Source organism: Balaenoptera acutorostrata, chromosome 1 (genome assembly GCF_949987535.1).
Source record: "Balaenoptera acutorostrata chromosome 1, mBalAcu1.1, whole genome shotgun sequence".
Taxonomy (NCBI): Eukaryota; Metazoa; Chordata; class Mammalia; order Artiodactyla; family Balaenopteridae; genus Balaenoptera; species Balaenoptera acutorostrata.
This window is the reverse complement of record NC_080064.1, coordinates 104,238,120-104,265,674: the sequence shown is the minus strand read 5'-3', so window position 1 is coordinate 104,265,674 and position 27,555 is coordinate 104,238,120. Positions and strand designations below refer to the sequence as shown.

At 41.2% G+C, this 27,555-nt stretch overlaps 1 protein-coding gene across 4 annotated transcripts in view; it reads right to left on the bottom strand.

Moving 5' to 3' along the window:
- TTF2 (transcription termination factor 2) overlaps window positions 1–27,555 on the bottom strand; it is a 64,283-nt gene that overhangs the window by 32,911 nt on the left and 3,817 nt on the right. For all 4 annotated transcript variants that reach the window (XR_449914.2, XR_449915.2, XM_007169318.2 and 1 more), the window contains exons 4-17: window positions 20,627–20,693; window positions 18,810–19,811; window positions 18,092–18,206; window positions 17,570–17,752; window positions 15,330–15,457; window positions 13,995–14,076; window positions 12,047–12,166; window positions 10,292–10,442; window positions 7,921–8,026; window positions 4,794–4,975; window positions 3,930–4,083; window positions 3,511–3,602; window positions 2,608–2,690; window positions 2,070–2,203 (exon numbers count right to left, since the gene is read on the bottom strand). Coding sequence is in view for 2 of the 4 variants with exons in the window: in XM_007169318.2 (XP_007169380.2) it covers window positions 2,070–2,203; window positions 2,608–2,690; window positions 3,511–3,602; window positions 3,930–4,083; window positions 4,794–4,975; window positions 7,921–8,026; window positions 10,292–10,442; window positions 12,047–12,166; window positions 13,995–14,076; window positions 15,330–15,457; window positions 17,570–17,752; window positions 18,092–18,206; window positions 18,810–19,811; window positions 20,627–20,693 (2,599 nt within the window). In the remaining 2 variants the exon portion in view is untranslated. The remainder of the gene's footprint in view (window positions 1–2,069; window positions 2,204–2,607; window positions 2,691–3,510; window positions 3,603–3,929; window positions 4,084–4,793; window positions 4,976–7,920; window positions 8,027–10,291; window positions 10,443–12,046; window positions 12,167–13,994; window positions 14,077–15,329; window positions 15,458–17,569; window positions 17,753–18,091; window positions 18,207–18,809; window positions 19,812–20,626; window positions 20,694–27,555) is intronic.

Here is a 27,555-nt window from a genome sequence, read left to right as displayed (position 1 = left end):
TCCCTTCCTCACCACCCTCCGCTATCCCGTTTGGTAACCATAAGTTTGTTTTCTATGTTTGTGAGCCTATTTCTGTTTTGTAAATAAGTTCATTTGTATCATTTTTTTAGATTCCACAAATAAGTGATATCATATGATATTTGTCTTTGATTATTTAACTTAATATGATAATCTCTAGTCCCATCCATGTTGCTGCAAATGGCATTATTTCATTCTCTTTTTATGGCTGAGTAATATTCCATTATATGTATGCATATATATATATACGTATATATATATATATATGTATATATATATATATGTATATATATATATATATATATACACACACACACACACACACACAAGCACCACATCTTCTTTATCCATTCATCTGTTGATAGACATTTAGGTTGCTTCCATGTCTTGGCTATTGTACATAATGCTGTAATGAATATGAACATTGGGGTGCATATATCTTTTTGAATTAGTTTTCTCCAGATATGTGCCCAGGAGTGGGATTGCTGGATTATATGGTAACTCTATTTTTAGAGTTTTAAGGATCCTCCATACTGTTCTCCAGAGTGGCTGCACGCATTTAGACTCCCACCAACAGTGTAGGAGGGTTCCTTTTTCTCCACACCCTCTCCAGCATTTATTGTTTGTCAACTTTTTAATGATGGCCATTCTGACTGGTGTGAGGTGAGGACCTCATTATGGTTGTGATTTGCATTTCTCTAATAATTAGTGACATTGAGCATCTTTTCATGTGCTTCTTGGCCATCTATATGTCTTTGGTGAAATATCTATTTAGGTCTTCTACCCATTTTTTGATTGGGTTGTTTTTTTTTTTGATATTAAGCTGTATGAGCTGTTTGTATATTTTGAAGATTAATCCCTTGTTGGTAGCATTGTTTGCAAATATTTTCTTCCGTTCTGTAGGTTGTCTTTTCATTTTGTTTATGGTTTCCTTTGCTGTGCAAAAGCTTTTAAGTTTAATTAGGTCCCATTTGTTTATTTTTGCTTTTATTTCCATTTCTCTAGGAGAGAGATCCAAAAAAATATTGCTGCGATTTATGTCAGAGTGTTCTGCCTATAACATATTCCTCTTAATTACAGATGTGCCTCTATCCAATATCAAGACAACTTTAAATACTTGAGTTTTCATAACTAGACTTAACACTAGTAGCTAAATAAGCTTTATGATATCCTAAAATACCGAAGTATTCATATATGGCTTCCTTTTTAACAAGATGCCATTTTCTATTTGAAAATAAAGCTTATTTAAACAAACCAGGGACTTCCCTGGTGGTCCAGCAGTTAAGACTCCATGCTCCCAATGCAGGCAGCCTGGGTTTGATCCCTGGTCAGGGAACTAGATCCCGCATGCCATAACTAAAGATCCCGAATGCTGCAACTAAAGATCCCCGCATGCCACAACTAAGAAGATCCCACACCCCGCAACGAAGATCCCACATGCCGCAAATAAGACCCAGTGCAGGGCTTCCCTGGTGGCGCGGTGGTTGAGAATCTGCCTGCCAATGCAGGGGACACGGGTTTGAGCCCTGGTCTGGGAAGATCCCACATGCCGTGGAGCAACTGGGCCCGTGAGCCACAATTACTGAGCCTGCGCGTCTGGAGGCTGTGCTCCACAACAAGAGAGGCCGCGATAATGAGAGGCCCGCGCACCACGATGAAGAGTGGCCCCCGCTTGCCACAACTAGAGAAAGCCCTCGCACAGGAACGAAGACCCAACACAGCCATAAATAAATAAATTAATTAATTTAAAAAAAAATCTGTTAAAAAAAAAAAAGACCCAGTGCAGCCAATTAATTAATTAATTAATTAAAGAAAAATAATAAAACGAACAACAAAAACTGTTCTCAACATCATGGGAATTATCTCAAGACCAATAAAGATTAACATAAAATAAAGTAAAATAAAGAGTCTTCTCTTTCCTATCCCACCAGAAAACAAAACACACTCAAACCCCATTTTCCTTGATCCAGCAGACTGGATCCCAGTTTCAGGAGACTGAGGTGGACCTCTCCACAGCCCCTCTGGGGTCCCACACAGGTGGCTTTGCTTACCGACTTCAGTAGAGAAAGATGACAACAACACTGGCGGAGTCTCAGCAACTGTGACAGTATGTGGGCGGTGCTAGATGTCTGCGAGTCTGCTGCCACCGAGAGCCCAGGCCCACTGGACCCAAACTCCTGCGCCACTTCCAAGAAGGAAAACAGACACAGGAAACAGTACAGGGTTTAAAACAGAAATATGGGGAAGAACTGTGAACTAAATGAGGAGATTTTAAACTTCTTTGATCTGAGGTTCAATCATACAGTTTTAACTCACTTCTCTACCAATTAGAGAAGTACGAAATACTGGTTTTCTTTATACACCTACTTGTATTTTAATCAAACAGATTTTGAAAATAACTAAAAAGAAGTTTAGATCACCAGGTCTGGTGCTTGCAGGTCAGCAGATTTTACTTTGGTTTGAGGTTCCAAGCTAAGGTCAAGTCTCTGCAATCAAGAATTCATGACCCCTCCCGATTTCTGTAAGTTTACCAAATCTGCGTCCACATTTTCATGAGTTTTCTGTATTTATGAGTGTCCCACTGCTTACCTCTACTGAATGGATTATCAAGGCTTCTTCCAGATTGGCTGCCCCCACTTTCATGTCTATTTAGATAGGATTGCAGAGCTGACCTGCCTCAGATCGAAAATGAAAATGCACATAAAATGGTCGCTAAGACCAAACAGGTTTACAATGGTCACTGTTTAACTGTGTCTGCGGTAGCACCTTGAAAAATTATAAAAGCGAACTTGTTAAATGAAGGTAGGCTCACAGCAAGCATTGGGCAAAGGTAATAAAAAGTAATTACTTTAAAACCCAAACCACTTAAAAATGATTAATAAATATTAACAAAGATTAATATCAAATATTAGTATTATATTTAATATCAATTTAATATTAACATGTAATACAGTAACATATTAATTAGTATAAGTTAATATACTATTATAATATTTATTAATAAACATAAGGTATACAAAGAGAAAAAACTTATTTACATTGGAAGTGAGAGGTACCAACCAGGATAGTAGAAATCTGGAATTCAGGGAAGGATAAGAGCTTCAGAGCAAGTGCAAAGGACAGATGACAAGAAGGATTACTGAGCAGTTTTTTAAAAGTTCCAATGAGAGGCTGGGTAACAGGTCAAAGGTCAAAGATATACTTTCCTAATACAGCCCCATGAGGAACAGAAAGACCTGGTGTACAGTGCGCACACCCTAGACCTTCTATGCGAGGAAGCCAATGGAGAACAGGTTCAATGTGTATGTGAGACAAAGGTGAGCTGAGGAGAGGTGAGGAGAGAGAAAGGGAGGTTTTTTAAAATAGGAACACAGGTATCCAACTTGTCAGTAATACCATAATTACAGTTAGAGGAACCCTGACCCTCGACTCACTCCCAAGCAAGAACAAGAATGAAATAGATGTGAGAAGGTGCTTCTTCACTGCACACACCTTGATCTTGCAAAAAGGACACTATAAACATTCTCTTCATCTTCAGAAAGCTTTAAATGGTGCAACTGAAATTTACGCTGGGGGAGCACCACCTGGAAGAGTAAAAGAAACAAGCAGCTGGGATGAAGTTATACAAATTAACTGAACATTAGGGAGTACACTCCCCAGAGTTGGCACCAGAAATCTAGTCAGGCTCTGGACAGCAGCTCCCACCCTCCCCTGAAAACAGGACTGCTCTAACACACTGCACACGGGGCTGCTGTGACACGAGGGGCAGGACAGCAACCCGAGGGCCTCCTCCTAGGAAAATGGGAGACTCAGAGGCTCCTGAAGCAAAGCAGATGGCGGTTCAAGGCGAGTCAAGGACATGGTCGCCCTCCTTCCTGGCCTCCCCCAGGGACATGTGTCAGTGGGATTACCAAGGGCTTGCCGGTGGGGTCCAGCTGGTCTTTTGTTCTCCTCAGCAAAAGGCTCTTGGTTAAAATATTTAACCGTTCTTCTCCTTTCTTTGAACCATTGTCAACCTGACTCCTCCACAGACTGAGTTCATCAAATGGAGAACAACGGAGAAATCTTTTTCATTGGAGAAGGACAGAGAATAGGAAAGACGCATGGGAGGATGGAGGAAAGGTTCAAAGACAGACATAAGGTGAAAAGCAAATCAGATTTTACATGTCATCCAATCATTTGTAAACGTCAATTTCATAGCAAAACTCTGCTAGACAGAGCAAAGGGATCCAAGTCAATAACCACATTATAAAACCACATTATAAAAATGTGAATTTTCCCATTAACAACGTCTATATCGTCACAACAGGACATATAACCAATAGCTAGCATTCACTCCTAAAACTTCAAAGGCTAGTAAAGAAATTCTGTATCCTCTTATGAGCTGACTTGAATTAAAACAAGTATTTTAAAATCAGCCTTCTTTTCTGTTTGCTTCAAATAAATTGTAGTCCTGTCCCCAGGCCATATGTTTTAAAGCAGAAGTAGCCCAAAACATTCCTGGGACTGAAGAAAGTTGACTGTTGTTTCCTTTAATTTAATTGGTCCCTTATTTTTCCATATATAGGGGCTGGATGTCATCAAAGTCCTATATCAGCCAGTCAATCAACAGATTATATCTCATAAATATTAATTCTTCTGCCCTTTAAAGGTTGACAGGCTTGCCATCTGCTACACAAGATAGTCTGGTACACACTGGAGAGATGAGATATGAAATAATTATGAAGGGTTACCGACAGGGTTCACATCTACATAGTCCAAAGAGTTTTACTCACTTCAGCAGTGAATACACGTCCAACAAGTTGTTCTGAATGGGGGTTCCAGTGACAGCCCAACGGGCTTGGGCTTGGAGCTTACACACAGCCAAGGAAGTCTGCACTCGGGGATTCTTAACATTATGAGCTTCATCCAATATGATTCGAGCCCAGACTACTCGAAGCAAAGGTGACGAGATACCCTGGAAGAAACACAGGTGAAATCCAATAGGAGTACGGGAAAACGTTCATGTCATCAAGAAGATAAGAGAAAATAACAAGCAAGTATCGAAGACCCGCTCTAACCTTCAAGTTTGAGGGCTTAGATCAGGTACACTGATATAAGAATTAAGCTTAAGAAACCAAGAGTGGTTGGACAGCTACATATAAAAGAATGAAATTAGAACACTCTCTAACACCATACACAAAAATAAACTCAAAATGGATTAAAGTCATAAATGTAAGACTGGACACTATAAAACTCTTAGAGGAAAACATAGGCAGAACACTCTCTGACATAAATCTCAGCAAGCTCTTTTTTGATCCACCTCCTACAGTAATGAAAATAAAAACAAAAATAAACAAATGGGACCTAATGACACTTAAAGAAGCTTTTGCACAGCAAAGGAAACCGTCAACAAAATGAAAAGACAACCCACAGAATGGGAGAAAATATTTACAAACAAAGCGACTGACAAGGGATTAATCTCCAAAATCTACAAACAGCTCATGCAGCTCAATATCAAGAAAACAAAACCCAATCAAAAAACGGCTGGAAGATCTAAATAGACATTTCTCCAAAGAAGACATACAGATGGCCAAGAGGCACATGAAAAGATGCTCAACATCACTAATTATCAGAGAAATGCAAATCAAAACTACAATGAGGTATCACCTCACACCAGTCAGAATAGCCATCATCAAAAAGTCTACAAACAATAAATGCTGGAGAGGGTGTGGAGAAAAGGGAACCCTCCTACACTCTTGGTGGGAATGTAAATTGATACAGTCACTATGGAGAACAGTATGGAGGCCCCTTAAAAAACTAAAAATAGAGTTGCCATATGATCCAGCAATCCTACTCCTGGGCATATATCTGGAGAAAACCATAATTCAAAAAGATACATGCACCACAATGTTCAGTGCAGCACTATTTACAATAGCGAGGACATGGAAGCAGCCTAAATGTCCATCAACAGAGGAATGGATAAAGAAGACGTGGTACATACATAAAAGTCTACTTTTATATATAAAATGCTAAGCCAGACACAAAGAACATTTCCTACCCTTAAGGAGCTCACAATCTAGCAGGGGACAAAAAATAAAACAAGCATAAAGATCATTACACACAATGTATATATAGTAAATCCCACTGGATAATTCAATACAGGACAGTAGGAATCTAGTTGGTCTTGTTCACTGCAGTATCCCTAATACCTGAAATAGCATCTGGCATGGGGTAGTGTTACAACAAAAATAGAAATGAGGTTTTTCCTCTTCTGTTAACAAGGAAAATAAAGGGAACAATGAACAGGGTGGAGAAGGAGCATTAACTGGCCTGAAAGAGTTAATCAATCCTAGTTTTATTTTAACTGTTACTAATCTGTAGTGTCTGTAACTAGATTTGTCCTTCACAAAGCTAACCCCTAACACTCTCTGACTCTGTGAATTACATCCTGCACCTAACACTCTCCATCTCCATGTGAATTACATCCTGAACCTGGTGTTCACACTCCCTACACTCTCTTATAGCAAATCACCCCTTGTAGCGTTCTGCATTTCAGAAAGATGGTTGCGGGCGGATAACCCAGAGACGAAGAACAGACCCAATTACCAGGTTGCCTGACGCCAGCTGTGACTGTTTTGAAATAATGCAGGAAGAAGAAAAATGCAAGACCTTCACTACTTTGATCCTTATCACCTACCCCAGACTGCGAGCCCCACCTATAAGACTTCTCCTGATTCCCCAGGGATTGGTGGCGGAGGAGGCGTTTTTGAGGTGCTGGCCTGCTGTGTTCCCTCTTTGCCTGGCAAAGAATAAGACTACCCTTTCTTTTCTCCTCCAAACTCTGTCTCCGTACTTCTATTCGACATTGGTGCACAGAGAGCCAAGATTCTGGCATCAGTAGATACTCAATATTTGGGGAATTAAAGGAGTGCCGTGACATAAGCAAGCACAAGGTGCTAGGAGATGCATTTAACCAGAGGGGGAGGCAAAGCATTCCATTCAGAGGGAGAACAAAGGCACAAGAGCACAACAGATCATGGGCGGAAGTACACTCCTTGGTACAGCTGAGCATGGGGTGACACTGGGAGGGCTGGGGTGTGGGGGAGGAAGGCCACACAGGCAGGGCAAGACTGTAAAAGGCCTAATATATCATTTAAAGGGATGAGGGTTTTAGCCTCAAAGCTAAGAGGAATTACTGAGGAATCTGAAAAGTTAATCATCCGAGAGAAGGTAGAGTTGGTCATGAGATGGAGAAGCGTTCTAGAGATCTCCCCAAATACAGAAAGCTGTGAATATCTTATTGTACTAAGACTAAAAGCATATGCAAAAGGGTAGTTCTTGGAACAACACTGTATTTTCACGGGGAAAAAGTCCACAATATTTATGCAATAAAGCCTCTACTCTATGTAACTGAGACTACCCTGGACACAGCAACAAACATTCAGGTTTTTTCCCCTGGTTATCATTTAGCCTCTGGCCCACTGTAGCCTTATTATTTGCAACCCCGTTTCCTGGAAAGTGGAGGAAGGCAGGGAATAATGGCTTCATATGAAAATACTAGTCCTAACACGAAATATAAAACACATCCTGAGAATATACCCCCAGAACTCTCAAATAAACACTGTAACAAGTGAAGCTTTCCTTTATTCATGTGATATGACCACCACCACAACTGAAATGTAGTTATTGTTTCTAAAACATAGCAAACTACTGTACCATCTCCACCTTTATTGCTGAGGAGGTTGTCTAGAGTAAAAGAGAAGGGACAGAGGAAAGAACTCTCTGTTTCCACAGGTGAAACAGTTCGAATGTTCATGACCTCACGGGAGGGTACCTTTGCCATCTCTGATGCTGTGAAAAGACTCCTGTTAAACAATCCGCGGTTCCAACCCTACTTCCCTGGCAGCACCCACGCCTCACCTCCACACTGAGGTTTGCACCTGGCATCTTTCCCTCTGGCTTCTTTGTGGGAATCTCCTTGGCCAGAAGGCTGTAGGTAGTGACCACGATGTCATATGTGGAGAGGCTGCAGAGATGTAACACAGAGCAAAAGTTAAACCATCCCGCCACGACCCTGACAACGAGAGACAGAGTTGATTCCTTCACAAAAATGCCTACAGCTGGAAGGACAGACAGCAGAACTCACTAATTCATGTCCTTAATTCACACACACATGACGCTGGAGAGGTAAATTTTATACACCTGACTTCCTTATTGCTTACCACTGGTCATTTTTACAGATTATTTGCTATAACTAGAACAGCCTCCCTCTTCCCAGCCAAGTCAGGAAAGATCATCTCTGGCGGGGTCATATTAAGCTTGAAGTGATCTGGCAAGAACAGAAAGTCTGGAAGTTAATATTTAGTTAATTTGACATAGATGACACTAAAGTACCAAGGAAGTAAGAAACCCTCGAAGTACTGTTCATCTTACAGCAATGGTGTTTTCTCCTCCTCATTCTGTAATGGATTTGTGAAAACCCATCCATCTAGCTTTGACATTTGGGCATAAAGATACATGTCGTGCACTTTCAGTTTACCTCACCTATACTCTTTACATGTAAAGATTCTTAATGAAAAGCACAATTCTTTTTCCAAGGAAGCTTAGTATTGTGTACCTGAGAGAACTTCAATAAATACTTTTGATAAAATGTATTTGGAGAGGCAGCGATGTCTACATGTTGCCTTACCATCATATAAAAAATGTATAATTGAGAGTGATTCCAATCAGTCAGCTAGTGCACTCTGAACCTCAAACCCAGTATGATCAAAATGCAAATCACGTAAGATGCAACTGACTTCGAAATAAAAATCTACAGTACTCCATGCCGAAGAAGGCATGCGGGACAGCCACTGCTGCCCTGATACCTTTCGTCTGCTGAAATGACTATCAGTCATGAGAGCTGGTGTGCCCTGAAGGCTGAGGGTCACCACGCTGGCAATTTACCCGTGAGAGACCACTGCCCTGTTCTTTAAGAGAGAAAATATCCAGTATCAGAGGCTGGGGAGAGAGATTACTTAGAAACAGAAACAACTTAGTTCTTGACTAGATCAGCAAGTGTTCAACCCAGACCATCATATCACAATTAAGAACAAAAAACAAGTCCTTTAAAACCAAAAGACAAAGACTAGGACTATAATCACCATTTGGGGAAACATTTTCTTTCCTGCTTCCTGATCATCCCCCTTCAGGAATTCAGTTAGGCTTAATCCTACACTTTTTTTCTTTTTTTAATAGATTTTTATTGGAGTATAATTGCTTCACAATACTGTGTTAGTTTCTGTTGTACAACAAAGTGAATCAGCCATATGCATACATATATCCCCTCCCTCTGGAGTCGCCCTCCCACCCTCCCTATTCCACCCCTCTAGGTAACACACCAAGCTGATCTCCCTGTGCTATGCTGCTGCTTCCCACTAGCTATCTATTTTACATTTAATCCTAAACTTTTGAATCTAAAACTTCTTAGATGGTTCACATACGAAAAATACAGCCATAAAAATGTAACTAGGCTATAGCAACTAATCATTAACATTATATCAAGATGCTCTGTAAGACTGAGCTGGGTCCATTCACACTAACAGAAAAAGAATGTGAAGTTGGAATCAGAAATTCAGCACTCAGGGGCTTCCCTGGTGGCACAGTGGTTAGGAATCTGCCTGCCAATGCAGGGGACACGGGTTCGATCCCTGGCCCAGGAAGATCCCACATGCCGCGGAGCAACTAAGCCCGTGCACCACAACTACTGAGCCTGCGCTCTAGAGCCCATGAGCCACAACTCCCGAAGCCCGCGCGCCTAGAGCCTGTGCTCCGCAACAAGAGAAGCCACCGCAACAAGAAGCCCATGCACTACAACGAAGAATAGCCCCCACTCGCTGCAACTAGAGAAAGCCTGCGTGCAGCAAAGGCCCATCACGACCAAAAATAAAATAAAATAAATAAATTCATAAAAAAAAAAAAAAGAAATTCAGCACTCATGAAATAATTGTGACATATCCCCTTTTACCAGGGGAACGCTGCTGCCCCCTGGCTGACAACTGAGGCATCTCAGGCTAACTCTCACGGCAGCTTGCGGAGAATGGGGACAGGATATAGCAGCAGAACACCATTCTGTCTCGAGATGCATCTCCTAGCACAGGTGAAGGCTGTTTGGTGGCGAGAGTGCCTCTGGTCTTCACAAATACCACTAGCCCTGATTAAATGAAATGTCAGGGAGAGGAAGTAAGGTCAAATGGCCCCTTAAGCCAAGATGCTGAGCACCTCATACTGACTGCAGTATTTCTGCACTTACGCTTTTGCACGTTGATCCCGGTTTGGCCCATGATAGAGGTAGACTCTTAGTTTGTTGTTGCTCACACATTTCTCCACCTCATTTTTCCAATGATGGATCAGGGAAGCAGGACAGATGATTAGTGTCCCATGGGAAGGGAACTCAGAGGAGTCTTGAGAGGGGAAAAGAAAATCAACACCTCGTTACACTCATCAAATAGTTTTAACTTCTTAAAGGCATTACCTCTTCCCCTTGACTGACATTTATTCCTTCAATCAATATTTTTAACAACTGCTGCTTCTATTTCTACACATAGCTTATACCTTGGAGATATTGCGGGTTTGGATCCAGACCACGGCAATAAAGTGAGTATCGCAATAAAGTGAGTCACACGAACTTTCTGGTTTCCCAGTGCATATAAAAGGTATGTTTACACTACACTATAGTCTGTTAAGTGTGCCATAGCATTACGTTTTTTAAAAAAGGTGCATAGCTTAATTTAAACATACTTCATTGCTTAAAAATGCTAACATCATCTGAGCCTCCAGCAACTCGTAATCTTTTTACTGGTGGAGGGTTTGAAGTATTGCAAGAATTACCAAAATGTGACATGGAGACACGAAGTGAGCAAATGCTGTTGGAACAATGGTGCCAAAAGACTTGCTCAACACAGGGTTGACACAAACCCTCAATTTGTAAAAAACAGTATCTGTGAAGCGCAATAAAGTGAACTGCAATAAATGAAGTATGCATGAAGTAGAATAGAAAACGGAAGAAATAACCTTTTAACTCAAAACCATTATTTATTTTCCCCTATAAAAGTGGAAGAGAGAAAGGCTAAAGAGGGCGAGGAAAGTGGGTAGCACATGACTTCGCTTTAAAAACCCAAAAAACCCCAACGTGCTTTCACAGTGGCCAGAATGTAGAAGCTGGATCATTTCCTAACTCATCCTGAGTTGATTCATTACAAGGGAGTATTATTACTTTTCTGAAAAGCATAACTTAATTACATTCACATTAAAGTGTAAGTACAAAATTCCCTAGGACAAGCAAACATTACTTTGGAACCAGTTAGTGCCGGAGTATTTGTACCACTGCCCCCCATCCTTTGTGTGTGTGCAGGTGCGCACATGCTGCTACTACACACAGGGACACAGGGTCCAGCTGCAACAGTGGTCACTAGAGGCCCTGAGAGCAGATGGCCACAGATTCCTTAACTATCTAACCAACTGAGAAATGTACCTGTGTACATGGCAATTTACATGTGGTGTTGGCTATACATAATATATAGGACCCTTAAGGTACTTATACAGTTATTACATTTTAAAAACAGAGGTTGAAATAAGAGTAATTGTCTAGAATCTGGAAACTTCTGGAAGTTCAGAAACATGGAAAACAGTGTCTGCTATGGTGGCTAAAATCTGAATTTGTCACAGATCTTCTTTCAAAAAATAACATATTAACTAATTTGGATCTATCCCATAGTTATATCCTCAACATTAACAAAAATAATCATTAGGTTTAAACTAAGTTTTCTGGAGCCTTAGCTTTCTCCATAAAATTGTTCCTAATCACAGGTCAAGCTAACCTTATATTAAAAGGAATAAATGATCACTTCTAGTTAGCGTATTCAGTGTCAGAAATGATACTATAGGAAAGTAGTCTAATGCTAGTTTTCCAATAAATTAAATATGACCAAAGGCATCCTTTCATGGCTGAAAAATTTCCACTCTCCGCTGCCTCACATGATTTAGGAAACAGCAGGCTTTTGAATACCATTTTTGGAAAGCCAAGCCAAAGCCGTGGTTTTGTCCTTTTCTTTGTTTTTCTCTTGATTCTTCTGGGTCAGGATGAGTGCAATCATTGTCAGGGTTTTTCCTAACCCCATATCATCCGCTGGAAAATAAAAACACAAATAGGAGAGGTAACTACTTAGCGCAAAGAATCAGCTCAGCTTCAAGAGAAGCAGCCCCGGGCAGACACCAGCCCTGGTCCTCTGCTGTCAGTGCCATTCCAGTCCCCATGCTTTGCCTCCTCTATTGAAGCCTTTGTCTTTCTTATTAAAATGAACGCTAACTCTTGCTATTTATTTTGAGATCTAGGTCAAAGACATTTACTAGGACTTTTGTAAAATTTAAAACTTATTATTTAGATCTTATTCGAGTCTCCGTGTTATATTGTTACTTATCCAATACATTCATCGATATCTCCCTCGGTTTGACGATGTTGCCTAGTCTTATTTATTTCTCTGCAAAAGCAAAAAGGTCCAGTAGATATAGCCTACCACCCACTTTACTACCACACTTTTGGAGTTAGAGTTAACTCAAGACAGTCCTCCATCCCCTTAACTTATTCATCAAAGAAAGTCATAAATTAGCAGTTCTTGGGTACCATCATTGTGCCGATTACTGAGCTTATCCAATTTACTATTTATACCCTATAAAATATTATTATCCCCTTTTTAACAGTTTAAATACTCATTCTGACGTAAGCAGAAGTAAAATGTCACAGCATGGGCTCTGGTTCAAAGTCTGGTTCTGCCACTGTGCAGAGCTAACACAGCAGCTGACTACTCTCCTTTGGAAGGCCAGCTTACGAGGCTGGCCCTTGGCTGGCATCTGGAAACTTGGATTTCAGGAGGGGTCCCCCCATTCCCAGACTGGGTAAGAGTGGCTCACTGTGCCTAAACTGCTTGTACCAACAGTACAGTTTATGCTGAACACCTGCTTTCCTTCTGGAATCTCAGTACCTGCCAGCCTGAAGCTGCCTATGTGACCAGCCCCCAGTAAAAACCCTGGGTACCGAATCACTAACAAGCTTTCCTGGTTGGCAACATTTTACATGTGGAAGACTTAAGCACACACTGAGTGACTCCACTGGGACAGGCCTCTGGAACTTGAACCTGGTTTTCCCTGGGCTTTGCCCCAAATGCCTTCTTCCTTTGCTAATTCTGATCTATATCCAATCAAATCGCTCAATTATTATTCAATTTATTTGACTGTAATAAATTACACCCACGAATATGACTATATGCTGTGCATCCTAGCAAATCATCCAACCTGGAGGTGGTCTTGGAGACCGAGACACAGCCACTTACTAGCCATAGTGGACATTTGTCATGCTCTCTGGAAGTTGAGCACCTTGGAAAATTTTAGCGTGACGAGTCTGCAAAGCAGAGCCTGGAAAACTTACTTCCTGCCTCTTCTGAAGCTAAGGCACCGGCAGCATGACCTGGCTCTACAGAGCACTTACACTCACACCAGACTTTGATTCAGATGTGAGTAACTTTAGAAAAGAGGCTCCCTGTGAAACGCTTTCTACAGGAAAGGTTGGAGACGGCAGTGTTTGATTTTGGGGCGGCAGTGCTTTCTTCTACTGCTCGATGGCACAGAGCAGCCATGACGGTTCTTACAGGACACTCCGTTGGTGACTTGGCTTTGGCCATTGCTCCTAGAAGTCCAGCCCGGCCCTCCACATCTCCCAGAGATTCTGTGGGCCGCCACAGAATAAACCCTCCCTCTGCTTCATCAGCCAGAGTCAATCTCTACTGCCTGCAACCAAGACCTGACGGATCCTATGGCTGTGTACTCTGGAGCATGTGGCTTAAACGTCCCACACCGCAGTTTCCTCATCTGTCAAATGGAGCATTAGAGTACCTACCCAGAGTTGAGAGGACTGAATGAAGCACTGCATTTGTTGGCTCTTAGCCTAACGCCAGACTCACCCAGAATTCCTCCTCGTGGCTTCTGACTTTCCCGCCATAGCAGCCAGGCTAATGCCTGCTTCTGGTGCAGCAGCAAAGGGATCTGACAAAGGTAATGACGAAAGTTAAGTACTAGTTTCTGATGAGAGGCTATGCTGCAGCCGGGCCACATGGACTCCATACTCTACTTGTTTATTTTCTGTAAGTGACCCTCCCAATATCCTAGGTGTCAGATCAGCCGCTCGTTTCTCCTTGAAGTCCTGGACTCCTCCCTCTCACCACACGTCCTGGTTTGCCCAGGACAGCTGTCATTGACGCCAGTCGTCCAGCATGTCTATCAAGAGCCTCCTCTCTCGCTCTCAAGTGAGAGTCCTGCTTTGTCTGCTTCATCAGCCCAAGTCAGTTTCTACTGTTTGCAGCCAAGACCTCTGACTGGTCACCCGACTTTTACCAGCCATTCCACTGGCTCTTCCTCATTCTCTCTTAAACGTGCCTCTTCTCTCTGTGGGCAATGTCCCAGTCCGCACTGCTAATCATAAATTGATAGCCCTTTAACTGGGGGCCCACCTTCTAGTCTTTCCTTCCTCCAGTTGATCTTGAACTCTGTGACATAAATAACCTTCACAAAACATCCCTGCTCAAAAATTCTACAGTGATTCCATGATATCTCTTGAGCCATTCCAGTCTAAGTTCCTTCACCAAGGCCAGGCTCCACAGCAAGGGACTCTTCCTGCTTAGTTACATCACCTGCTGCTCCCAGCTCAGGCACTGATGTCACCTGATCATCACTTATTAATACCAATCCCTGTATCTCCCCTCTGAGCACCACTCCCTCTAACTGGAGTATTTGGTTTCTATCCTATCTCTAGGCTTGCAGTTTCTTTAAGGCACAAATAATACTGCTGACCTAGAGTAACTTTTCCTTTATTTCGAATCCCTTTGTACTTTGCATACTGTCCACAGTACATGACAATGCACGTTTTCTGTCTTACAGTCATTGTCTAGTTGTCTTACACAGGTTGTACATGCACTTTCACCCCAACTAGTCCACTAAGAGCAGCAATTCCTTTGCAACCTTGTGGCACCTATTGAAGCTCAATAAATGGATCTGTTACTGCTACAGACATATGTAACGGTATGACTTTAAGGAAAAAAAAAACTGCGTTGTTTTTTTTCTTCTCACTTCTAAACAGAAAAAAAGAAAATACTGCAAGGGAAGCCACTTGAGCATTATTTGTAGAAAAGATACGTCAGAATGGCACTCTGATGGGCACTTTCACAGTAGTTGGTCCCCCTCGTCGTGGGCGCTGGGATACTGTTATAGGACACTCTGCCCTGTGGGCCTTCCCGGCTCACCTTCAACCCAGCCGGATCCTCTGCCACAGCTGTCTCGCCAGGACGTGACTCAAGTGATCGATGCAGCTCATCAATGGCTTCACTTGTGATTTGCCACACTGAGCGAAGGCGATCTTGGCTCATGGGGCCTGCGTACAAATCGAGGTTACCTATAAGTGTTGCGAGTATTACGTCCTGGCCAGAGCTGCAAAAAGGCAATTCATTATTTGCCAGATGATGGATCTGTATGGACTAAAAATTCTTGCCTCCAGATTCTCCTAGACTCACAGGCTTCATTATCCCTAGTCTCTGCCTGTCTGTTATTTTTTTTTTAATTTTATTTATTTATTTATTTATTTATTTATTTATGGCTGTGTTGGGTCTTCGTTTCTGTGTGAGGGCTTTCTCTAGTTGCGGCAAGTGGGGACCACTCTTCATCGCGGTGCGCGGGCCTCTCACTATCGTGGCCTCTCCCGTTGCGGAGCACACGCTCCAGACGCGCAGGCTCAGCAATTGTGGCTCACGGGCTTAGTCGCTCCGCGGCATGTGGGATCTTCCCAGACCAGGGCTTGAACCCGTGTGCCCTGCATTGGCAGGCAGATTCTCAACCACTGCGCCACCAGGGAAGCCCCTGTCTGTTATTTTTTAAAATCACATTATCAAGTGTTCTAATAGAGGACAAAATGAAGTATAATAAAAAAATAAGATAACCCAGAATATTTTTTTTCTCTTTCAGCTTTGAAGAGGTGGCAGGGAAGAAGGTAATACCGTGAGAATTTTCAGAAAACAAGACCCCTGGGGCTGGATGCAAAGAAGAAAAGCCAGCAGTAGAAGAGGCTGAGCAACGGGAAGTCTGCCGGAGTTTAGGCAGACAGGGAGACGCAGCCCCTACAGTGTGCATCCCAGGCTGTCCGCACAGCACCAAGCATGTGACACTTCAGTGCTGCAGCCCACTCATTCTACACGGAGAACGTCCACTGAGGTTCATTAGCAAACACAAGCACCTTAGTCAGTTGCAAGTTTAGGGATGAAGTATCCAAATCAGAGACTTCTAAGACAAATAAAAATTAATTATTCACTTAAATGTTAAACTGTTTTTAAATGAAAGGCTATTTTAATGGAATTCTTTCCTAAACATATTACGTAACTTCGTACCTTAATGATCCACCATCACTTAATTTCTCTAGGCAACTCCATCACCATGGTGATTACTGAATGACGCTGTCACACAGCAATGTTCTTCAAACAGTCTGGAGTACAGCTATGCTGTGCCACTGGACCAAGTACTTTTTCTTTCTTTTTTTTTTAATGGAAGTGTAGTTAATTTACAATGTTGTGTTAGTTTCAAGTGTACAGCAAAGTGATTCAGTTACATACATACATATTCTTTATATATATATTCTTTTTCAGATTCTTTTCCATTATAGGTTATTACAAGATATTGAGTATCGTTCCCTGTGCTATATAGTAGGTCCCTGTTGTTTATCTATTTTATACATATAAGTATGTTTTCTCTGTGCCCTTTTAGAGAGACCTTTGCTTCATCTGGCACCCCGTCTATTCCTTACCCCCTTCTTGACTACTGTCCTTCAACCTTTCTCCCCTCCCTTCCTCCTGTTTTCTTTTTTCTCTCCTTTTCCCTCCCTATATCTCGAGCAGTTCTCAGTTGGGAGAAAACTGGCTTTAGCTTTTCTCCTCGCTGCCAGCCCACTCGAGGTCCTGTGTCCTGGTCAGCAAACCAACCGATCATGTTACATAGTTGAGGCTCTACCTGGGATCTTCATTCTGCAGGTGCCTCTGAATTCATTGTTTTCTGCAGAGTTCAGGATGGAAACACTCATTTAAATCGGGTGGTACTGCTCTCTGTGAGTCTACTGGTCATGGTCACATAGTCCCCTGCTCTGCCTCAGCGCACGCGCACACACACACAGAAGGACTATAAACATATCCACTGGCTTGCCTCCCTCATCATGATATGAGTTCAAGTTTTCATTCACATTTACTGGATGACTCCCATACGCCGACCACCGGGCCGACCGATCAAGGACCGTGAACAAGGTCAGTGAACAGGGCAGACACAGTCTCTGCCCTCACAAAGATCTAAATTACACTGTGTATAAACTTAGCTGAGCATCACGAGCTTTATCACACAGGCAGCTCAGAATGGTTTCTCCCTTTTCATGGTTACAAAGGTATCTACGAGGCAGCATTTAACTCGTAGGTGTAGCGATTCCCACCAGGGCCAGGCCCTCGGATCTCACCTCCACAGCACTGATCAGACCCTCCAGCAGCCTCCTGGCGGGCAGCCTTCAGTCCTAGACAACCCAGAGGCTGGAGATCCCGGCCCTGCAGGGGTTTGGGAGGCACCAACTGGGGAGGGTCAGTGGTCGTTTTGGTGAAGTTACTCTGCTGTGGTACTTGAGTGTTACTCTTCTCATTAGTGCCTGCTCAAAAAACAAGGGAAGAACAGATTACACTTCAGAAAAGTGAAGGAATTCTACGCGTGAGGTGAGGTCAAGAGAGGGTGGGATCGCCATGAGCTGGGGAAGACTTCTGAGAGAGCACAGCATTTAAACCATTTCTTAAACAATGGGAAAAAGACTTGAGTCCACAGGAAATAGGAGGAAGTTTTCATAAATCACAGGCATAACTTATAAAGGAAGCTCAGTAACAGATAACAAGATGAGCAGGTGAATGAGTCAGCCTATTCTTTATTGACACGCCTCTCGAATGTCTCGTGAAGTTCATGCAAACTGCGGGTTCAGGGGCAGAACCCCTTTTACCTTGCTCTGCGGAGAGGGCCAGGGCACTGAGCGCATCCTCCAGCTCCTGAAGTTGCTTGAACAACTTCTGACCCTTGTCTGGAAGAGCCTGGATGTTCACAGATGCCAGTGTTCTCTGGAAAACAGATCCTATAACGTGGGTCTCTCCTCTCAAGTCATTAGAAAGATAGTCTCAGATTAAAATAGCCTAAAATGCTAAAACTCTGAAATCATGGCCTTTTAACTATATGTGTGAAAACCAGAAACTTTTTTCTTTCTAAACCCAGGCGACTTACCAAGCCTGAAAATATAAACATAGCAAAAGGCAGAAACTAAACATCCACCGCTAAAACCTTTCTCACTTTTTTTTTTTTTTTTTTTTTTGAAGCATGGACATATGTACACTACCCAACGTAAAACAGATAGCTATTGGGAAGCAGCCGCATAGCACAGGGAGATCAGCTCGGTGCTTTGTGACCACCTAGAGGGGTGGGATAGGGAGGGTGGGAGGGAGGGAGTCGCAAGAGGGAGGAGATATGGGGACATATGTATAACTGATTCACTTTGTTATAAAGCAGAAACTAACACACCATTGTAAAGCAATTATACTCCAATAAAGATGTTTAAAAAAAAAAAAACCTTTCTCACGTTAATATATTTAACTTGTTTGTGGCGTCCCTTATCTGCCCACAGCAAGCAATGCTCCAAACTTATAAACAAAACACCAGGTCAGTAGTACCTTCTTTTGTTTCAGCTGTGTTGTGAGGTACACATGCTGGGCTGCTGGGTCTGAAGATTCTCCCTTCTTGGAAACGCCTGAGTCAGGAGGAATTTTTCTTTGCACACTCTGACCAGGGCATTTAAGGTTCTCCTTCTTCTGTGAGTCTAGAGTCAAGTCAAAGAGCAAGGGGCTCCCTGGCTTAGAGGAAACAAAAACGACGTCACCTTCCTCACTGTCACCACCGCTTGTATCGGCATCTCGCCTCTCTCCCTGGGGATGCCCTGCGGCCGGCGGTGCAGGCTGAGCAGCCGGTCCCTTTGGAGCAGGTGTGTCCCGGGCCTCCAGCTGTGCCTGCAAATGGCCCTGGAGCAGACTCTTATGGCGGGTCTGCGTGCTTGGGTCATTCTTTGCCTTTGTTTCTCTAGCTTCCCAGTTCTTGGGGTGCTCCTTGCTGAGGTGTCCCCCTTTCAGGGGCTGGCTTATTGGGTGTTGACTGTGAACAATTCGAGGCAAAGTCTCAGTTTCCTTTTCCCTTGGAGGTTCTGATTCTTTTTGGACAGAATGACTCTCACCATTTGACTTCTCCTGAGATGCAGATGGTCCTCTCAGCTCACTCCCACGGACCTGTTTGGATTTCATCTCAGAAAGGTTTCTTTTGTGCATCCCTTCAACCTCCTTTGCTGCACTATGAAACTCTGTCTTCTCCCCTCGCCGCGTCTCTTGAACAGCAGATTGTTTTTTCTTTACCGCCAGGCCAGATGAGAGATCTTTCTCCATCCAGCACTTAGATTCAGGCTTCTGTTCCTTCTTTTGATCCAGAAGTGGATCTCCCTTTTCCCTTTGCTTCCTACCAGCTGTCTTTTCCTCATCTTCGCCTTTGATGAACTGCTTCCGGAGGGATGGTTCTTGATTCTTGTCAACTAACTTGAACGGGTTTCTCTGCTGGCTGGAAGGATAACGAGATGGCTCAGAGGCATGCTGAGACTTACTGGTTACAGAATGTTCTTTGGAATTAGGATCCTAAAAGACAAAGGAAATAATCTTAATATAAAATATTAAAGCAACCTTAACATCTAGAATACCTTTTTTCAGAGGAAATGGAAACACAGTAAAAGCAGTCCAATTTTTCTGAATGTTCCTGGGAGCATTTCTCCCTCTAGAAAGGACTGCCAAACTCACAAAGTATTCGTTTCTTAACAGTACTTTCAATGCTTGGTTCCTTCTCTGTCCGTGATCACTGCTTTTCCAGGCCTCAAGGAACAGTAGTGACCAAGTCAAAGTGTTTTAATAATAGCAATAGCCACAATGTATGCTTTTCATGAAAAACTATTCTCTCAAGATGAACTTTTCCCCAAACCTAAACAGTACCTTATACTTGCTTTGATTTTGGCTTTAGGAAGGTTTCACGGTGCAAATCCAGAATCTTAAGTCCAAGCTATCTCCCTACAAAAACAAGTTTCATGACCTTGCACAGTCTAGCTCCTCATGTACTGGATTTCTGTAGGGTCTCTCCTAATTCTCACATTCTGGAAGCTTATGAATTATACTCAGCTTATACCAACATCAAATAGATATCAGCCTATAAAAACATGCTGAAGTTAGTCAAGTAAGTTTAAATTTTTCCCTAAATAGCAGGATACTAACTATATTTAAGACCCAAATAGTCCTTTGAATTAAGAGTCCCAACAAGGTCTACCATGCTTAAAGAAAAGAACTGTCTTTCAGAGACAGTACAATGAAAACCAGTTTACACTGGACTTCAGGGTCTTTTCAGGTGATCCCACAGATTAAACAATCTTAATAGTCAGGCTTGAAAACAGATGAATAATTCCTACCTGCCATGGGATATTTCCACACCATTGCTTCCCCTCTGCCTTACTTCTAACACATCGGAAGAATAACCTAATGAAGTATAAAACAGAAATAATCAAATTTGTGAAAATACATTAAAACAAGAGATAAATTTGTTTTTAACCCAAGAAAACATCTTACAATTATCTGATATCAGCTTTCAAAGGTCACTTGAAACCAATTACTCTTATATGTATGACATTTAAAAATTCTTTATCTCACAGGATATTTATAAGAGCTAAGAAGTGAAAGGATACAGATGTCATGGTAACCAGAGGATATTCATAGATTTATTCTTTTAACTCTACAGAATGACTGACATGGGAACACTGATCAGCAAGGACTGCTAAAATCAGAAAAAAGGAGATAAACAGACATTATGTGTCCCTAATGGGAAGCCATAATACTTCCCATAAAGTAAAAAACAAACAAACAAACAAAAAAACCAAGCCAAACCAAAACAAACAAAAACTAACCTGAATCTGGTCAAACTTGGATCCAATTACCAAGTTACAGGAAATACAAACAACAGAGGAACACATAAAACTAGACCAGGGGATGTAATCTGCAAACTCTTAACAGTGGGAAATGCTATTAAGATAAACAACTTGATTCCTTCAACAAGTAAATCACAAGGGAGAAAATAAGATTGGGGGGACCTACTTAAGAGACTTAAAAAACCTATCAATCAACTGCAATCTGTGGACCTTATTTGGATCTTGACTTAAGCAAATGAACAAAAACTACCAAAAAATAAACTATTTATAACATTTATGAATCTACTGGAAATCTGTACTCCAACTGGTTAAAAAAAAAAAAAAGAGTTCATATCTTTTAGAGCTACACACTGAAATATTTACAGAAGAAATGACATTATCTGGGATCTGTTTCCAAATATGGCAGGAGTTGGGGGGTGGAGTGGGTAGGGTATATATGGAACAAGATTAGCCATGAATTGGTGATTGTTGAAGCTCATGTGCTGTATTATTCTATCCTAATTCTGTATATATTTCCAATCTTCCATTAAGAAAAAAAAAGACTATGATCATTGGTGTACAAATATTTATTCAAATCCCTGCTTTCAGTTCTTTTAGATGTGCAGTGTAGGTAGTAGCAGAGTTGTTGGATCATATGGTAGCTCTACATTCCTTTTCATGATTCACAATAGCTACAAGGTGGAAACAACCCAAGTGTCAATCAACCGATGAATAACAAAATATGGTATATACACACAGTGGGATTTATTAAGCCAAAAAAGGAATGGCGTTTTGTTACATGCTATAACATGGATGAACCTTGAAAACACTATGCTTAGTGAAATAAGCCAGACATAGAAGGACAAATATTGTAGATTCCACTTACACGAGGTACCTAGAATAGGCAAATTCATAGAGACAGAAAATAGAATAGAGGTTACTAAGGGCTGGTGGGAGGGAAAATGGGGTTGTTACTGTTTGATGGTTACAGAGCTTTTGTTGAGGATGATGAAAAAGTTTTGGTTATAGACAGTGGTGATGGTTACACAACACTGTGACTGTATTGAATGCCACTGAACTGCATATTTATAAATGGTTAAAATAAATATTATTTATGTATATTTTACCACAATAAAAAAAAAGAGGAATAAAAAAAAAAAGAAAAAAAAGACTGAATACAGACTTACATCCCAGTACAAGACAGTCCCTGCTCACACAAACACTACCTACACTCCAGCTATCCAGAAATGGCTACTCTGTCCCATCCTCAAACTAAGCCACGCACTCTCCATCCTACTGGACTTTGCATGTGTACCATCCTCCATCCAAAGGATGTCCTCCTTATCCCTATTTGCCCACCATTACCCCATCAACAGCTGTTAAAGTCCTACAGGTCCCTCCACACCTAGTTCAAGACACACCTCCTTTGCAAGGTTTTCCCATATCCCCTGCCCTGCTCATTCATTGTACTACTTCTGTATTTTTGTTGTATATAGTTGTATTACACTTGTATCTGCCTGCCTGCCCAACTATATTTTCAGCAACCAGAAGGCTATAACCATATATGATTTCTTCATTCCTAACTAAGCCTCGCCTTTTGTACATAATAGTTAAGTATTGCTGAATTAAACAGAACCAACTGAGTTTTTCCTTACCCCAAATGACTTCTCAAAAACATGTAATCAGTTAAAAAAGAGCTTTTAAAATACATATTTTAAGTGTTTAAATAGGTAATATACTCAATCAAAAAGTGTAAAATGGCAGTGAAAAGCACCCCCTCCTCATATGTTCCGTTCACATCCCTCCCAAGTAACCATTTCCATTAATTTTTTGTTTGCCTTTCCAGAGATGGTTTTAATGCATATTCAGATCAATATAATATTTTATTTCTTCCTTCTCTACTCAAGGTACTAAATACCTTGCTTGTTTCTTTTTTTTATTTTAAACCTAACAATGTCTTGGAGATTTTTCTATAAAAACATACACATAAAGGACTTCCTTATATATATATATTTTTTTTTCTACAGCTGCACAGTTTTTTACACAGCTGCAGTTTTCCACTATAAGGATGTTCCATTATTTATTTAACCAGACCCTCTTGATGGGGACAGTTTGGTTGTTTCCAATTCTTTCCTATTAAAAGCAATATCACAACGAATAACCTTTTGTATATGTCATTTCACATGTGTTTTAATATATCCGTAAGGCAACTATCTATATCTCATACTGTGGATTAGAGCCTTCTCTGTTTTTCTTCATCAATTAGCTTCTAGGTTTTATTTATTAGTTCTCTTTTTGCTGCTTTCTAACTCATTAAATTTCAGTTTTACTTGCGCTAATTCCTTCTTTCTGCTTTCTTTCTGTTTAATTTCTTGTTCTTTTTCAAACTTCTTAAATTAGTCCTGTGATATACAACAGGAATCACAACAGTCTGAGTCCTAACTCAAAAACAAATCCTGAGCAGGTTACGACCCCTCAACGCCATACTTCGCTTGGACATAGAAGCAAAGATAACAAGCCCCAAATGGACAAGTATTCCATAAAAGTCAAGTTAAAAAGAAAACAGGACCAGCCCCTCTCATACAAACTCACAATTTTCCCATTCAAGCTCACAATTTTAAAAAACATGTATTGGTCTCTAATTTATCTTACTGCAATAGGATACTATATTGAACATATAGTTCTGAAAATTTCTGAAATGCCTTGAATGCGTAAAAATTCAAAGTACTGGCTACTATTAGGGAGTACTACTACTTATGAAAATAAGTCAAGAACAAATTCCTGCTGTTGTTGAAAGTGTATCAAGTACTTGAAACCTTTACTGAAAGAATATTTTATAGTATCTGTTTTAAAGCCCACGCCTCAAAGACTTTCAGAAGAAGGGCAAGATTTGGAGAAAGAGGGAAGAAAATAACACACACTGAGCATCAACTATGTGCTAGGCACAGTGCAAAAAATGCTTCTACTTACATTTTTATTAAAATCAATTTGGGTGGGCTTCTCTGCTTTTAGGATAAAAAGTTTCTTACATTCATTAAATTGTAAATCAACAGAGAAAGCAGTGGAAATATATTCTCATAGAGAAAGCAAATACTGATTCCACTATGAAAAAAGAGCATAATTTCTATAGTATATTCATTAATTATTTTCCAGGACATAGGTTATGAACAATAATGATGAAGAAACCAGCAAGAGGTCATTCAAGGCCAAATCCAAGTCTCAGTTCCTCCACTTTCTCGGTAACCTTCATCAGCCTTAATCTCCTACTGTTAGTCTTACAGTCACAGAAGCATCTGGCACTTGAACACATCCAATATAGCACTCTAACGTGCAGATCGGACTGCTCGCCAACCTCCGTGTGTCTCTTATCCCAATTGTGTCACAGGGACCTTAGAAATATGGGTTCACATCTATATATGCAGCAACGGACAAACATAAAGCTGGATTTCTACCTCATTCTTTTACACAAAAATTCAAGATGGAACAAAAATGTAAAGAATGAAACTGTAGGACTTCCCTGGTGGCGCAGTGGTTAAGAATTCGCCTGCCAATGCAGGGGACACGGGTTCGAGCCCTGGTCTGGGGAGATCCCACATGCCGCGGAGCAACTAAGCCCGTGCACCACAACTACTGAGCCTCATCTACCTAGTGTGAAGAATATTAGAGACAAGTTCTCAAACTTCTGTCTTCAGCTTAGACCTTTCTTCGGAGCTGCCCACTCACTTTGCTAGCTGGTTTCATACATACATAAGACACAATGAGTCCAAAGCTGTATGTGTTAGCCATCCTCTACTGATGTTACCTTTCCTTCCTTGTCTTGCTTAATGGTAAACTCATCATCCATAAACCCAACTAGGCAACCATTTCCTGAGCACTGACCACGTGCCGAATGCCAGACTAAGTGCAGCACACACACGGCCTCAGCGAACCCTCACAACCCAGTGAAATCGGGGCTACCATGACCACTGTCCCAGCTGAGTAAATGGAGGAAAGAACATGCTTAAACGTGCTTAAACACCCTACCAGGGAATGTGCCATGTCCATTTCAGCAAGTGTTCTGCAGTCTAAGTGCACCCAACTCCACTGCCAGGGCTTCAATCCAAACCCAGCTTTCACTGAGAGAAGGTGGGTGTGCCTGGAGTTGGTTAGACCTAGGCTCCAATCCCAGCGACGCCACATCATAACCATGGCACCTCAGATTCCTTTTCTAACCTCTCTAAATGTTTCCTCATCTGTCTATACAACAGGGATATTGAAACCTCTCACAGCAGATTCTATGACGATAAGAGGTGAAGAACATGCCACGTAGTAGGCATTCAATAGCAGCTATTAGTTCAGTGGGCTCCGTGCCTCCACTGCCTTCACTTCCTAATCTAACTTCAATAGTTCTTCTTTTAATGCAAATTGAATGAAAAATTCTTCGGCGTCTTCCTACCACATAGAACAATATCTCTGTATGATTCAGGGCCCCCAGTAGTGTGTAAAGGAGAACATCCTAACTTCATGTGCTAGAGGCTTACTGGCACCACTGTACTAGTAGAAAACAACAGAAAAGTGAATTTTTTAAAAATTCCATTTATAGGAAATTCCCTGGCGGTTGAGTGGTTAGGACTCTGCACTTTCACTGCCGATGGTCAGGGTTCAATCTCTGGTCGGGGAACTAAGATCCCGCAAACCGCATGGTGCAGCCAAAAAAAAAAAAAAACTCCATTTATAACAGTGTCAAAAAACGTTAACACTGAGGACTAAATTTAACCACAAGGGTATAGTACTCTATAATGAGAACTATTCCATAAGGCTGAAAGAAATTTTAAAAGTCATAAATAAATAATATACCATGCTCATGAACTGGAAGATCAATACTGATGTCAGTTCTCCCCAAACTGATCTATATAGGTTCAATGAAATCCCAACTGAGTTTTCTGAGGAAATTTTAAAAGTCGAGTCTACATTTTGTATGGAAATGTAAAGGACCTAGAATAGCCAATCTTGAAAAGGAAAGTTGGATTCACACGACCTTATCTGATCGTGTCAGGATAGGCAAATAGATCAATGGAAGAGCTTAGCAAGTCCAAAAATAGACCCACACGTGGTGGTCAACCGATTTTTCAACAAAGGTGCCAAGCGTTTCCATGGGGAAAGGAAAGCCTTCAAAAAATGGTGCTGAAACAATTGAATCACATTCATTCATTACTATATGAAAAATTAAATGAACCTCAATTTGAATCTCATGAGGTATCCCAAATTATTGATAATATGAGGTAAAGCATAGACTAAACAAAAAAGCCATTAAAAAAAAAAAACTATAAAACTTCTAGAAGAAACCACTGGAGAACTTTATGATCTTGAGGTAGGGAAAGATTTCTCAGAGAACACAAAAAGCACAGACCATAAAAAAATGATAAATTGGACTTCATAAAATGAAAAGCTTCTGCTCCTCAAAAGACAGTCAAGAAAATGAAAGCCACAGATTGGGAGAAAACATTCACAATCCATATATCTGCCAAAGGACCTGTACAGAGAATACATAAAGAACTCTCTCAACTCAATAACGAAAGACAACACAATTTTAAAAATAGGCAAAAATCCCCCAAAGTTATGCTGTATGATTCCATGTATGTAACATTTTGAAATGACAAAATTTTAGAGCTGGAGATCAGGTTCATGATTGGCAGGGGTGAACAGGGGGAAACGAGGAAGGTGGGTGTGGTTATAAAAGGGCAACAAGAAGGATCCTCTGGGAATGGAACCACTCAATATCTTGACTGTTGTACTGAATACACGAAACTACACTTGATAAAGTTGTATAGAACTAAATGTATATGTACACACACAAATTAGTACAAGTAAAACTATCTTTACAAATGAGATCAGTGGATTATCAATATCAATATCCTAGTTATGATATTATACTAAATTTTGCAAAATGTTACCATTAGGTAAAGTCTACAGAGGATCTATCTGTACTATCAATATTTCTTTTAATTGCTTGTGACTACAATTATCTCATTTAAAAATTTCAATTTAAAAAATGGGCAAAAATTTTAAACAGATACTCCATCAAAGAAGATATACAGAAATGGCAAAAAACCACATGAAACAAAATGGTTTTCATAAATGGTATTAAAAATGGTATTCATAAAATGGAATTCAATCGGGCAATAATAAAGAATGAATTACTGGGGACTTCCCTGGTGGCGTAGTGATTAAGAATCCGCCTGCCAATGCAGGACACATGGGTTCGATCCCTGGTCTGGGAAGATCCCACATGCCGCAGAGCAACTAAGCCCATGCGCCACAACTACTGAGCCTGTGCTCTAGAGCCCGCGAGCCACAACTACTGAGCCTGCACGCCACAACTACTGAAGACTGCACGCCCTACAGCCCGTGCTCTGCAACAAAGAGAAGCCATCGCAATGAGAAGCCCGCGCACCGCA